Genomic DNA, 15,173 nt, shown 5'->3' on the forward strand with positions numbered 1-15,173 from the left:
CGTGTAATTTCCAACGGGATATCTTGCTGAAAAGTTGTTCTGGCTGACTACCCTGGATTTCACTCACGGAGGCAAATTTTTTCACGCTGAAATGTTTACTTTCGTCTGAAATACTGTTTCCTGGCTGAAGAGCGAAACGGAAATGATTTATCCACAACTGTATGCGTGAATGAATGTGATTTCTCCATTTTAAGACCCTAAATTTCGTTCGGTATACAGGGTGAGTCAGAATAACCGCGTGTTCAGACGCCATGTTGGGGTGGACTTATTATTATCCTCAAATACCTTCCTTATCTTCCTAACGGGATGAATGTTTTAGCATTGTTAGCAATAGAAATGTGAAAATATGATTACCCTAATGTAGAAATAAGGTTCTATCAAAAGTGATACGTGGTAAGTACCTAAAGTCGTACCAGCAACACATATCAAGCATCGCACGTGTAAAAATATCTACCAAGTTATGTAACAAATAAGCGAGTTTTGATTTAGTTCTTATAATTTATATTTAATAAAGGGTTTTTGCGATTGAAATATTTTATATATTTTTATGCAGTTCATAGTCATAGGTAGGCAGTAAAATCTTCGTGAAGGTTCAGAAATATTTTAATAAGTAAGTATTTGTCGTGAAAAACCAACATACTTACAATGATGGCGCACTTACAAAACGTAGACTTTTTTTGGTACAATGAATTAACTCAGAGAGCTTTGGAGTCAAGAGCTGAAGTGTTGACTTTGATGTAGTAGTCATCGTAAAATCCGTCTGATTCACACACACCCGTTTGCCCTTTTATAAGTTCTCAACGTTTTACATTCTTCATTAAATATAGAAGAATCCAGAAATTTTTCCAGAGGAGTTAAAACAATTTCAATGGTTCATTTGTATTTGAAAAAGAGGATGCAGTTGAGGATATATGGATGAATATTCCGACATCTACATAAAGAATATTGAATATGATGTTTATCAATCGAAGACAATACCTAGGTATAGGGTGTGGCCATATTTCAGAGTCATATTCAGCAGGCAATTTGCAACAAACAAAAACGTATGACCCAATTTAGTATTTTCCGTTGTAAAAAGTAGGTAATTTAGGATTCTAATATTTTTTAACGTACATATAAATGAAAGTCGCATAATATCGCATAGTAAGGTTTTTCTATATAACTTCATACATACTTGTTCATAAAACCAAGGTTTATTATACTCAATGAATGGTATCGGCCATCATGGTTGGAATATGGCGGATGCGCTTAAACATGTTTTCATTTCATAAGCCATTGTTCATTTGGTGAATAGTGTCATTGAGTATTCAACGGGGTACTTAGATAATGGCCAACAAGCTGTGGCTTCATAATAATAAAAGATAATTCAGATATCTAAATTCAGTTTACTTAGGAGTGAATATTTTGAGTGGACCTATATTGAAAGGTTTTCTTTTTACGGAAATTTTTGTAATAGTACCATTTCAGAAGATAGGAAATCTTATGAATAATTTATCAAACCAACTACTAGAAGCAAGTCATCAACAAGTTGTGATATATTTCTAATTCTTATACATAATACAAGAAAAATTGGACATGGAAATTATGAATGTTTAATGAATAACTTTAGATTATATAGGTACAACCAAAGTAGATATAAATATTCAGTTTGACAAGCAATTAGAATTACATATGTGAATATTAATTGCAAAAATTAATATCAAAATTCTTCAGGAGGAAAAATGATTTCCATTTTCAATTGAATTCATTATACAACTCAAATGCCTCATGGTGATAGAATATTATAATAAATCGAATACCACCAAGCAAAATTCCTGCACTGAATATTCAGAAACACCAACAGCAAAATGTATAATCAGTTTCAATTATTACTATTCAGTACAAATTAGAAAAATGATTGTTGTACATTTCAAACATAAAATATTGATCAAAAATGTAAAATTCATGCAAACATCAGTTCAAAATGACTCTTCACACACATCTTTTGGTTACATTGATAAATAAAAGTTTATTTTTGATTTGTTATTACAAATCAAGTGAATTGATTTATTCTAAGTGAATTATCTTAAAACAAGGCAACTTTTAAAACTTCTGTAAGAGCCTCCAGCAGTTCTGAATGCCAAAAGTCCTGTCAAAGCACAAATCAATGCAATAGGTAGAATTGTGGCTGTATAAACTTGATACCTATTCAGTAAAGTTAAACAAGAAGCTAACAAATGAGATAGAACCACTATTGCAACAGGAGACTTATTTTTTTTGTCCAATGCATCAAAGAATATCACACTCCAAAAAGTATGAAGTAATATGAAGCATAATGTTGTTGCAGAACTTGTTATGAAAAACTTTTCAGTTCCAGATTTTATTCCCATCGTTCCAGGTCCAACGGCATCAGCTAACACATTGATCAGTGAGAATGCTCCACTCATTATTCCGAATCCTAGTCCACTTACGTATGAAACAATGTGTTTATTTTGGACTAAACTTGAAGTACCATCGCCAATTTTCGTTAATCCATTCTGAGCTTTCCGCAATATCATGTAAATGATTCCCCTGAAGAACTCTTGAAATAGAACGGAAAACACTAAACCGAACACAAGTTCGTTTCGTAGAGGGAAAACTATAAACCACCAACACGATGAGAGCAGTAAGGATAGTAACCAGAAGAATGCTGAAGCTATCATAATTATGATTCGAACAGGATCTTGGGCGACTGTGAATACAAACATAGCGAAGGGTGGGCCGAATGCCAAAAACATGCAACCAAAAAATTCTACAACAGTCATTTTTCCGTCTTTTATATCAACTTTCAATTGAATGAATGAAATATATCATTATTTAGAAATGATCATTCACAATCTCAACAAAATATTTTGACAGATATTTGTTTGTTCACTGAAGAACATAACCTATATAATCAAGCACAAAAGAAATATATTCTTATTTATCCTCATCATTTTTTGGTCACAGCCAACATATTTGATTAGTTTTCGCTTAGAATTCCAAAGATAATTTTAGCAAAGTAATAATGATATTTTATTTAATAATTTATTGGACAAAACGCGAACAATTGACTATTTTATGAAATAAGACCTCTTGTGCCATCTTGAGGTTGAATGGATTAGTTGTCAGTACTTGTCACAGTGATCTGTGAAAAGAAATTGAAAGACACTAGTCCTCTAATAGATGGCACTCCTCCCAAATGTACATTACAGCGATCTATTTAGAAAAATAGTGATCTATTTAAATAAAGAGGAAACTGTATTCGTATGAAAATTATTTATAGTTTGAATTCTGGTCGATAGATGTCCCGGCTATACAAGTTATGTTTACACTGATTCCTACGAGAGACTGTAGTTATGATATGGAGGCTATTTTGTTCTTTTAATGATTCTTCGAAATTGATGAAGAGATTATGCCATTGATGATTCAACTATTCAACAACCAATGTATTTTGTTGTTGAGGTTATTGTTTGATTTTTAATTCTCTTATACCCTTCCTGATTAATTCAATATGAAATATCCATCCATAAACATCAAAAATTTGCCGCAGATTTGAAAAATGGGTGGCAAAATTCGAGTTTGATTTTCAAGGATCATATATTTTCCATCGAAATAGAATTTTTAGAAAATTATCAATTTGTTATATGATTACTTCACGTTGATTAGAAAAATTGGCAATTAAATTGTATTTTTATTATTGGGGCGATAATCTAAAATTATCCTCTTCACACGCATTATGAGTGGAAGATAAAGGCATTAGGTTATTCATGTTTTCATATTGAAACTCAAATTTACTGAATATTCCCCTAAACTCTATTTTACGAGGAACAGACGTCAAGTGATTATTGAATCATCTTCCGCAGCTAATATGATGGCTGAAATTAAATTTCGTTATTTTTTCGATGGCACACAAGAGGAATTCCAATGTAAATGTTGTGTCTTGAATCGACTTAATTTCGCCAGAGTTGGTTCGCATCAGATTTTTCATTGCAAGAAAATTTTAGACAGAAACTCGACCATGGTATATCACGTGAAATAATTGAGTTAAAACTGCATTTTGCTAAAAAATTTTTTTTTTGAGGATGAAGAAATGAACTACCCAGTTTGAGAGAAAACTGTTTTTTATTTATTTTCTTCATTAAGTTGGAGGAGCTAGAGCTAGGAAAATCAAGGTCGGATTCAACTCAATTTTGTATTAAACTTCAGTAATCAATTTATCTCCAGTACTTTCCAGACTTCTTGACAGAGCAGACGGTCATATTTTTTAGTCATTTTCTGGTATCAATATTTCTTAAAAGTTCTTCATATCTCACTAATATCATAAAGGCTGTAAACTATTATCTTGTAATTTTAGTTATGAGTGCTGGGTATATTTATTTAATTCAAAGTTCTGGGGAAAATGAAGAAGACTGTTTATTCGCCTGCAATATCAAAATATCCCAGTTTTCAAGGTTCTTATCACTCAGAACGGTCCTGCTTATTGAAATCCTATATAAGGAGGAAATAAAACACGTTTTGTTCCTAGTCTCCAAAAGTTGGTAGGAGAGGAGGTATGTAATGCTTTCTCACATTATTGTTTGTATTACTTGTACATTTATTTCACTTAAAAATTTCAAGAATTTATTTGCAAGAATTCTGCATATCCAACTTTATCCAATTGCCAATATAAAATCATACATGTATACTTATGAACGACATATACTCGTTGTAACGATTTTTTTCGTTGAATGTATTGAATAATTTTATGGGAATGGACAAGATTTTTTGCTTTCCTACCAGAACTTTTGGTTTCAGGTGCTAATGGCAAAAGTGATGACAGCCATATTTTTCATTCTCTCCGTTTATTTGCTGTTTATTCATCAATTGCATATTGTCTCTAGCGCAATACCTAGTTACTCGAATAGACTTGAGAAATTGAGTTTAGGAAAATTTAAAAATAGAAGAATCAATCAAAGATCGGACTTCCTCTTCAATGATTTCATAGGTGAGTGAACATTCATTCAGTGTATACCTAGTGTCTTAGTGTCCTCATGTTCATTTCGAGCTGCAGGAAATCGTAATACTGAATTTTTTATTTTCTCATATCAAAGAATGAACATACCCTTTATGTTATTCACATTTCTTTGAACTTTTCCAGATGAGGAAGATTTGGATATGACTAATAAAAGGCAAATTGATGACTACGGACATATGCGGTTTGGAAAAAGGGGCGAAGATCAGTTTGATGATTATGGACATATGAGATTCGGAAGAAGCTTCTGAGGAACTATTAAGAAAGCGAAATGAAAATCGAATAAAAAAGTAAAACTGATTTTCACAAATAAAAGCTTTTGACTCGATTTTTATTTTTTTTTTAATTCCGTATATTGATAATTTTTTCATTGATGAAACAGGAGAAACGTTATGTATTTGAACTTTTTGTCGATACTGAAATAGTCAATTGATGTAGTGATAAGCTCTGTTATGGTGGGCGAAATAAAACAACACTTTAGCATCTGTATAATATATTCTCTGTGAGTTGCAACTTTGAATAATCCAATTCAATGTTTGAATTCTCAAAATATCTATTTATTTTGTACTATTTAGCCACAGTAACATAAAAATGGATAATATGGTTTCTAATAAAATCTTCACAATTCGTTAAATGTAGCTGAGGTTTTGTAGGGAGTGAGGAGAAATATTGCTTCCATGATACGAACTAATAAAAATATGATTTTTTCGAGAATCTGTAAAACGTTAGTTAACATAGATAGATATGATCGTTCAGAACGAATTCTTTATACAATTCGGATACATCACCGAATCCTTGAAATAAAATCTTTTCTCATCAAAAAAACTGACAAGCTTCGGCAAATTCATCACAGATCGAATATGCCAATATCAACAATATCCAATGCAATTCACTGATGAAGATAATAGATTAAGATAGATACACTAGGGTTAATTAAAAAAATAATATTTACAATGATCCATAAATTCTTACATACATAAGAAAAAAGAAGTTAAATAAACAGAGAAAGACTAGTCCAAATGAAATTTTTGTTGACTGAAAGTTAGTTCTTCACAATCTGAAGGGAATTATTTCATGCAATTTTCGATACATCTCTGTTATGACTCAGAAATCAGCTTCTGAGGTCACGAGTCGAAGGAAGCAGTCGAAGTTCAGACCATATTTGCTTTGATGCCTGTAGTTGACATAATCTTGTTGACGAAATTCACGATTGCTGAGGCTGGTTGTTCAGGTTCTAGTTCAGCAAAGAGATGGCACTGATTGTCTGGTGTTTTAACATTCGGTTTTCTGGCAACGAACCCAAATATTCTGCTGTAAGTAGAAAGAAACATATATTATGAGAACAAGTTGAAGAAGACTTATAAAAATCATTGAATGAACTTTTCGTAGATAGTTCAGGAGGTTTCTGTGGGGTATTTCATATAAAAATGATCATAATATGCACTTACTTAGCACTTTTAACTCCCGAAGAATTAGGAGTGACAGTCCATTGTTTCTCATCGGGATCTATACCACAATGGGATATTGTGTTGATAGGGTAATGCTTCCTGAAGAACATTTGTCTCTTGTTGTCTGTCAGGGTGATACCCTGCCCATTCACTTTGAAATGCACGATGATGGCTTCTGGAAGTGGCGCTTTCTGCATCAAACTCATGACAGCTTTCCTTACGGCTTGGGGACCCGTTAAAGATTCCATGTCCATTGAGAATATGTAGAGGACGTTGCAAGCGGCACCCTGTGTGAGCAACTGCTGCTGAGGGTTACCAAGAAGTTCGGAATTCGTAAGGTCTCTATCAGGCAACACCAGCTTACAAGGCAACGCCATCTGAGAATCCAAGAAAAAAATATAAAGAGATGAAAATATTAAAGGAATGAGAGTAGGACTTAAATTCCAACATACCTGCGTTATGGAGTGTTGGTAAACCAGTGCAGATAACGAAGTGAAGACTGGTTCATTTGGGCACCCTTTCAATCTGACACCTCTAGATGTTGGTTCAATCAAATAGTGACGAATGAGTTCGTCGTTTTTGTCTGTGGATTTATTCTGGATGTTTTGAGGTACGGTTGCCACTCTTACAGCCATGCCAAAGGCACCCGGAAAGGAATTCGAATCCCGAACAATAAATGCTCCAGGCTGCTGGTTCCTGAGAATATTTATGGCTGCAAGACAACAAGGTGAACACACCAATCTTTATGACCTTTCTGTAAGTGGAAAGTATCAACTCACCATCTTCTCGTGATATTGTCGGCTTGTACCAGAACTTGGAAGTGTCCCTGACAAATTTGACATTAGCTGGCGCAACTTCTATTGGAGGTTCCCCGTTGGAGTTCATCGAACTCCTCCTCGAATTTCCGTAGTATAGGGTTACTGGTGAGGTTGAACCGTTGTGAGGAGTGGTTGGAACACTCCTTGGACTGTGGCTATCGGAAGTATCGGATCTGTAGCCTGTTGCAGAGACACTCCTGTGGACTGAATGGTGCTGGGCATATTCCGCCATAGGTCCATCAGTAACATCGACTGGGGATGTAGGTCGTATGTCCTTTCTGGCAAGGAGACATAAACATTGAATATAAGAAGGTCCAAACATGAAAATGGGAGAAATGGAGTGTCTTGTTTCGAATTATCCCAGGTGCAGGAGATTTTGATGAAAGTTTCCTCAATTGAGTAGTCAGTCTTCGCATGTTAAGTTGAACTCGAAGGGCATTCTTATTGCTTTTTTAAATCACGAAAGCAGGATTCAGAACAAATATCTACATGAATGGAGTATCATGCGCATAACAATAGTACATCATGTGGTTTTTACAACAAAAATACTAAGAATTTTGAATTCCTTTCATTGAGAAAGACAGACAATATTTACACCCAATAGGGTGTTTACCAATAGAGTCCTACATTTTCCAGAAGCAGTATTGTTTCTAAAATCCTCATGACATAAGTGAAACATGACTGGAATCAATTTTTCATCTCCATAAATTAAGAAAGCAAGAATAATCTGTCTTCAGAATACACAATTCAAAGTCATGCAAATGTGCATACAATAAACACACGAATGTGAAGGATCATGCAGTGAAAACACCATATAGGGAGATCAACAAATTATTTCTTTCGCAACGATTTGTCTGTACCTATCTGTAATTGGTCTGATTTGGATGTTCAGAAAGAATAATGTCGCAATAAAGGAAAGAAAACAACGATAACATGCTGTACATTGATCACAAGCAATGTTACCTGCTGGGTGAGAGAGACCACTTCTTATGAACGGTATTCATTGGATAACTCAAACGTCTAAAAGTACAAAAATTGACTAAGTAACAATTGGCAAAAGATGGGCTGACTTTATTGTATTCGATGGCGACTTTTCAAAGGGGATGATTAGAATTTCGAGATTACAATAAGTTCTACTTGCTCTACAAATTCATCGAAGAGAAATCATATGAAATAATAATAAATCTCTAATGTAAGACAAAGAATTAATTTTTTTTTCCAAAAACAAATTCTTCATTCAGAAATTCAAAAAATTAACTGGAGAGGTGAAAATATGAAAAGGAATCTAGAAGTTTTTGAGTTATATTTAATCTTAATCAGCTCAATCTACATACTTCTATTTAATATGATATACTGCTCACCTTTGGGTTGTAGGACTTTTTGGAGGTAGTCGTTCGGAGCGTAGGTCAAATTGTACAGTGGAGTTGGAGGTATTGGAGTAAGAAGGCGTCTTAACATGTACTGGAAATGCTGGAGTTTGAGGCCTAGTAGTTGGAGACGACCCATTCATCTGCGAAGGGCTCGTAGAATCGTACACTGGTTCCATTTTCCAGGTGTTCAGAGTCTCTTCTCTTTCCCGATACTGGAAATAGCAGATTGAAAATGGAGGCTTATTTGGGATATCGAACAAGCAAATGAAGATGGAAATGTCAACAGGCTCTAACACTTCTGCCCTTCTGGGTACTTGGGCGCTATGGATTCAGAGCCTCTAAACGATATATTAGACAAGGCAAAGGACATTGCAACTGGTTCTCATGAACAATTTAACCAGAATTATACGTCGTACATTTCAGACATCTAAGAAAACGAAAATCGCAATAATCAAACACAAATAAAATTGAACACAAAATGAATTATAAGCTCGTTAGTACCTGACATGCGTTTGATGGTGATGTGTTATTTGGCTCGTCAATCTTTGCGCACAAATTATCAATGAGGATGTTCAGTGCATCTATGCGGTTATTTGTGCTATCTGGTGCTAGATTAGAATCCCACTCTATACCCACCCTGCCAGCATTATTCTGATCGTTGTGGTGGTTAATATGCTGACTGAAGTGCTTCCTTTGTTCGACGAGAGACAAGAGTCCACTGTCAGATTCGTTGTCTCCTCTGGGTAGTCCCGCTTCCAAAGAGTTAGTGTTGGTTCTAGAGTGCGGTGAGGATCCTAAATTCTGTAAATTTCATGGTTAGATCTGGATTGAATTATTCAGTGAGTATCATGATTCGAAGAGTTAAGGGGTTTTGGATAATTATAGGGAATATAAGGCATAGTTTTACAACAATGAATTTCACCAAAATGGTCTGAAAGGTCCATATAAATACTTACTCTTTCATACATCTTCTTGACTGCCACGAAAGGCCTCTCCTGCTTAGTGGTGTAACTTTTATCACTTTCAGTCATCTCGATTTTGCTGCTTTGGATAGGCGCATGATTCCTGGTGTTGATGTGCAGAGGTACAGTGTAATCATCGTCGTCATCAGCAAACGCTGTTGTATCACTGGTGTAACCGTCCATTCTGACGCTGGCTGTGTGATGATGCCGCCTTGATTGCATGGTTCTGAGTTCAGAAAGCAATCTAGATTCGTGGGGAAACCTCTCTTCTCTGAGTTGCTGTTCCTTTTTCTCCTTCAGCTTCAACTGTTGCTTCTGCAGCCATGTGAGATTGCTGTTGTTTGTGGTAATACTGTAACTGAAAGAGAAGATGATTAACATCGAGTTTGCACGAGCGAGAAGCTGTTGCCAGGCTTAAAAGAAGGATGGATCTACTTCGATAATCAAAAGAAGAGTAATACGTGGACTGCCTGACTGTGCTTCAAGAGCTGTTGAAGGATGGATGTGAGCATCTTAATCTTGATTTGGAATAGCGGAAATATCAGTGTAAGAGAAATAGTTAAGGGAAAAAAAGCTTCCGGTCAGAAGTCGGGTTTTCGTATCATATCACAAAGATTCCTTGGACTTCCTAGAGTTAGCAGTACACAAACAGTTAATTTTTCCTTCGAGGTCGGTGCGACTGCAAACTATACCAGTCTCTCCAAATTAAGAAATATCCAACCAGGGAATCAGTTTGTTATAGGTTCAACGACACCAACGATATTGCCGAGTATTCGATTTGAGTCATGTTCTTAATCGGAATTAGAGAAATGTCGGCACCGAGTTAACAGAGCCTGAGATGACGTCTTGAACTATTGAAAAATATTGATTTCGGAATTTCATAATTACATCGTATCCCCAGCTGTAATCCAGCGAGTTGTTGAGATTGTTTGAGACGCGGTTCTAATTGTTTTGGAATAATGAAATTTATGACCTGACATGGAAATATTTCTTGATATATACCCACAGGGTGCCAGTAATCAGCTGTTGAAGGCCAGATATATGTTCTAATTGACAATAAATTGGCAATAAAATTTCGGAAATCATTTATTTCTCTGGGAAGTGAATACAAACGGATTTAAAAGGCTGGATTAACTGTGCCTAAAAAATCTACCTGTGCTTTTCTGTTCGAAGTCAAAGCAGTGAGGAAATATTCATCGATTTCCCTTTAACGTCTCTCATCGTGACGGCAGGAAATGTTTATTGCATTTGCTTCGAAAATAGCCTCCGGTTGTTATGAACCGACCCTGCTTCAATATTTTTACAATCGAGAAGTTGGCAAACGTCCAAATCTATCGAACCTTGCGAAATTCGGAAATTGCATATTTTATTTTAAAATCGAATTATCCGGTAAACAGGATACAGAAATAGAAGGTCTCGGCAGTTTGGGGGACTCAGCTTGTTGACTTTTGACTGGTTAGAACAAGATTTCCCAGGTTCTTTGAGTACCTAATGGGTACCACTAGAAAATATTTTTCATGAGGGTCACAATGTTCATATTTACGAAATATTTCCATTCCATTTTGTGATGGCGGGATTGTAAACTTCAGTTCTGAATTCCTTTCGAATTTTCTTATCAAAAGAATTAAAGCATTTTAAACGATATCATCTCTTAAGTACCATGATTTGCATCACCTCAAAGAAGTAGATATCTACTATGATGAAAACATCGGATGTATTCATGAAGAGAATTGGACAATATTTCATTGATAATTGCGAGTCTTGATTCGTAAGCAAGGCCATCAACAATCTTCCATCTATTTAAAGATAGGATTCGTACAAAACAAATGTTCTATTGTGTCTATTTCAGTTGAGAGATCGACAAGTCAACAATTTGATCAACAGTCAGATCGAAACTCATAACGCCACTTTGCTTTGATTCGATATGGTTTAATTTTTTGAAATGAAATGTTTGATATTAATTTTGCAATTTTCTTTCGGAATTTCTCGTTTACGTTTAAGAAAGTATCGTCATCCATTATAATTTCTCATTAGTCATATACCTTCCAATTAGTTGAAATAATTACGAGATAAAGTTTAATTTTTATTGCAAAATTGTGTAACATAAATTTTATCCCCTCGAATTGGCGCTAATCAAGCAATATTGTCAGTTTAATGGGCAGTTATAAATAAAAAAGTAGTAACTTCTTCCATTAAAGTGCTTCCATTATAGCAATCTGAAATTTCGACCGATTTCCAAGAATTACTGTCTGGGACGTTTTTATGGTCTACTTGATCAAAGCAGATAGCTTATGAATAACTCAAATTACACAGAAACATCTGACGAGATAAATTTTTATTCGAACTGTTGTGGAGGAATACTACCCGAAAATAATCATAACTAAGTGCACAAATTCGACATATACTTGATGATACCAATAATTATTATCACTGTGAATACATCACCAACGAAGATTTTGCTAATTGAGATATGAATATTCAATGAAGAAGGAATTGAATCTTCCAAATTCGACCTCAGAAAACTCAACTTGTTTCATCACCCAACCAAGTTGTGATATTTTGAAGAAACACTTTTCATTTGACGAAAGAGAGACTTTTAAAAGTGTGAAACAATGTGGATCGTAAATAACAATTATCGCTCTTACTGGAAAATGATTGAACGCCCACGGTGTATCCTTAAACGAAGGATAAAACTTTGTGAATAACGACATTCCTATAGAATTGCATGATTGCAGCCATGTTCTGCATATATAATATAATTGAGGACAGAAAAAAACGTAAGTGATTCATTAAAATTGCCCGGTATACATGAATGAAATAGCTTTTGAACTGAGCCGTGAAAAGTTTATATCTGATACGCAACAAAGGTAAGTTGGAATAGGACGTAAGACAGCCTTGAACTTCCTCGTGCACATTGAGAAATCAATAAACATCTGTTGCTATTGAGGGCGAAACGGAACTCAGAAGCAAGATTCGAAAATACGACGCAGTGGAAAAAGGCCGAAATTTTCCAGCTGAACATTTCCACCCTTAAACGAAAAGTATGGAGGAGCTTGAAGCTGTTAAAAATACTGTATAAACAACCATATGACGCAGGAGTTTAACCTACATAGCTTCAAGGTTTCCTCAAGTGAATACCGGTGTCATTGAATGGTCTGTGATGCGTACGCAATTTCTGAAAGGATGACCAAGCCTCCAGCCTTATAAGATCGAGACTGAGTGCTTTTTATCTTGCATCTTTTCAGATGGTACTACCGCGTTACGTGTGGACTTTTTTGCGTCTAAACGACTTTGACGTATGGTTTTATAGGCACCTAATCGGGAATGAAAGCATATATTCTAATCCGATTTCACCATACCGTTGTACAAACTATAGAGTTTTCCCGGTATTTTCATAACTTTCCATAAGAAATTGGAATTAATGCCCGAATATAGAAAGGATAACCAAGGTGTGTCTGGCTACTTTCAGATTCTGCATCCAATAAATAACGACTTGCAGACAAATTCTTCAGAGTTTAATGACGGATAATATCTGCAAGGAATTTCTTAAGTAGGAATGGGCAATAGATTTGACAGCTCGTTAACAGGTTTGCATGTCAAACTCTTGAGTCCATACCGCCTCACCAGTTGCTATTTATCTTATTTTTGTCACATATATTTCTGGGAAGTTTCTTACACCTCATTTATTGTAATTTTCTCAGATGAGATAACCTTTGTAAAAACAAATGTTTTGTCCACAGTAAAATTGGCACAGAAGCAGCGCACAGTCAAGGTAAGATGAAGTAAAAATAGATCTATCACAGTTTCCCAAAGTTCACCATTGAGGTATTTTATTGAAGGCACTTCTTATTGCCTCCTTTGCCTCCAAACAATTCAATAAACCAAATTTCTCTCATTTCAATCATTCAATCTTTATTGAAAAACTACGAGGTTTTCTAAAGAAAATGAGATAGCTTTCTCCTTGTCCATATTTCGAGTGAATAATATATCCATCTGTTCTCTATTTCACGCTACTTAAGCTTGTACGAGCACTCAGATTATGTCTCAACATAATATTATACAGTCCAAAAATGGCAACAGCCACTTATATGGCATGCAGAATTCAAATCTGCATTTGTTGTTGTCGCAATTTTTTCTTGTGGACGCGGATACGTGGGAATTGTGTCAATTAGAACTAGGAAATGGAACTGAAAATGTGGAAAAATGCCATTGTCAGGTGTTCCGAATGAAAAAGGTTTCCAGAAGGTTATTTTGTTTCTTCATTCGTGCGAAATTATGAAGATGGTGACTATGTATGGGTGATGGTCGCTTGTTTGAGGAACAGCTGTATGTAAATGATATTTATAGGTTGGTAATTGAACTGATGTACAGTGCGAGTGCCAGGATAACCTTCGAAAAAAAAATCGAGACGTCATATCTCAAATTTGAGACACGATTATGAATTTTACCTCAAGTATTGTTATGAATACTTACACCACGTTTCACTTAGTCAGAGATTGTAATAGCTCAGTTAAAGCTTTCTCAAGACCGAACGGTTGTGCCGAAATGGATGAAATTCTCAGATTTATTACTAGAAGAGTTGCTCTTTCAGAATTTGTATCACGTTCAGATCTACGATGGTTCTCCTGGAAGATGAATTACACTAAAGATGACCTTCGATAAATTCCCAAAAATTTGGGTTCAGTTAAAACTTTTGGAGTATGTAGCACATTTAAATCTACTATGGTTTTTCAGCTAGAAACCAACTAACTCGAAGGTTGAAAAATGGAAAAATTAAAAATTTGATTTTCTGGTAAACTGTGTTAGATATCCGAAAGTATGGTAAGCAAATATAGGTTTTCGAACAGGCTAAATCTATTGAAAGCAATTCCGAAAGCCTATCTCCCTTCTTTCAGATATTCATCTCGGAAATGGCAGTTTTCAAAAATTGCAATTTTCAATCTGCGATATCTCCCGTTATATTCGTCTGATCCAATTGGGATTTCCAGTTTGCCAAGGCTTCCACCCAAGCATAGAAACTCGATTTCGAAAATCTCGATTTTTGGGTAAAAAAGGAGCAAGGGGTTAGACCCCCCTGAAATGACCTACATATTTTCTACTCTGTCTGAAAATCAGGATGTTCTATTAATGTCTTAGGATATGGAGTGCATAGAATTCGTTTTGAAGCTTCTAGAAAACCAAACAGTTGATGATTCAATAGAGAATTGCACTCCAGAGAACTCTTCGAAGTCAATGAAAAGTGGAAAACCAAAAAAAAAAATATTTTCTCCTAAACTGGGCCAGATATTCGAAATTTCGGTATGAAAATATAGGTTTTCGAATACGCTGAATGTATTGAAAACAATTACGAAAGCCTATCTCCCTTATTTTAGATTTTCTTCTCGGAAATGGCATTTTTCAAGATTTGCAAATTTCAATCTGCGAAATGTCCTCTTATATTCGTCTGATTCAATTGGGATTTCCGGTTCCTTAATCAGCGTTGCCTAGGCTTTCACCATATAACAAGAACTCGATTTCGAAAATCTCGATTTTTAGGTCGAAAATGAGCAAGGGGTTAGACCCCC

General features: G+C 35.2%; 3 protein-coding genes across 14 annotated transcripts in view; 1 reads left to right on the forward strand and 2 right to left on the reverse strand.

Moving 5' to 3' along the window:
• Nucleotides 1-1,578: 1,578 nt before the first annotated feature.
• LOC123311071 (gamma-secretase subunit Aph-1) lies at nucleotides 1,579-2,896 on the reverse strand. The gene has a single exon (XM_044894834.1). It carries the CDS (start codon nucleotides 2,781-2,783, stop codon nucleotides 2,061-2,063), a length of 723 nt encoding a protein of 240 aa, XP_044750769.1. The 5' UTR covers nucleotides 2,784-2,896; the 3' UTR covers nucleotides 1,579-2,060.
• A 1,506-nt stretch (nucleotides 2,897-4,402) lies between these two features.
• On the forward strand, nucleotides 4,403-5,337 carry LOC123312036 (drosulfakinins). Its single transcript, XM_044896212.1, has 3 exons — nucleotides 4,403-4,550; nucleotides 4,795-4,984; nucleotides 5,138-5,337. The coding sequence occupies exons 2-3, from the start codon at nucleotides 4,801-4,803 to the stop codon at nucleotides 5,260-5,262; spliced, it is 309 nt and encodes a 102-aa protein (XP_044752147.1). The 5' UTR covers nucleotides 4,403-4,550; nucleotides 4,795-4,800; the 3' UTR covers nucleotides 5,263-5,337.
• A 150-nt stretch (nucleotides 5,338-5,487) lies between these two features.
• Nucleotides 5,488-15,173, reverse strand: part of LOC123312445 (tensin-1) — a 107,695-nt gene continuing 98,009 nt past the window's right edge. For 9 of the 12 annotated variants that reach the window (XM_044896876.1, XM_044896881.1, XM_044896887.1 and 6 more), the window contains 8 exons: nucleotides 9,604-9,967; nucleotides 9,149-9,448; nucleotides 8,639-8,859; nucleotides 8,241-8,297; nucleotides 7,239-7,555; nucleotides 6,912-7,171; nucleotides 6,460-6,836; nucleotides 5,488-6,322 (listed from right to left, as the gene is read on the reverse strand). In XM_044896876.1, coding sequence (XP_044752811.1) covers nucleotides 6,163-6,322; nucleotides 6,460-6,836; nucleotides 6,912-7,171; nucleotides 7,239-7,555; nucleotides 8,241-8,297; nucleotides 8,639-8,859; nucleotides 9,149-9,448; nucleotides 9,604-9,967 — 2,056 coding nt within the window. In that variant the 3' untranslated portion in view covers nucleotides 5,488-6,162. The remainder of the gene's footprint in view (nucleotides 6,323-6,459; nucleotides 6,837-6,911; nucleotides 7,172-7,238; nucleotides 7,556-8,240; nucleotides 8,298-8,638; nucleotides 8,860-9,148; nucleotides 9,449-9,603; nucleotides 9,968-15,173) is intronic. The other 3 variants (XM_044896878.1, XM_044896882.1, XM_044896877.1) reach the window with 3 other exon arrangements.

This window comes from Coccinella septempunctata, chromosome 4 (assembly GCF_907165205.1).
Source record: "Coccinella septempunctata chromosome 4, icCocSept1.1, whole genome shotgun sequence".
Classification (NCBI taxonomy): Eukaryota; Metazoa; Arthropoda; class Insecta; order Coleoptera; family Coccinellidae; genus Coccinella; species Coccinella septempunctata.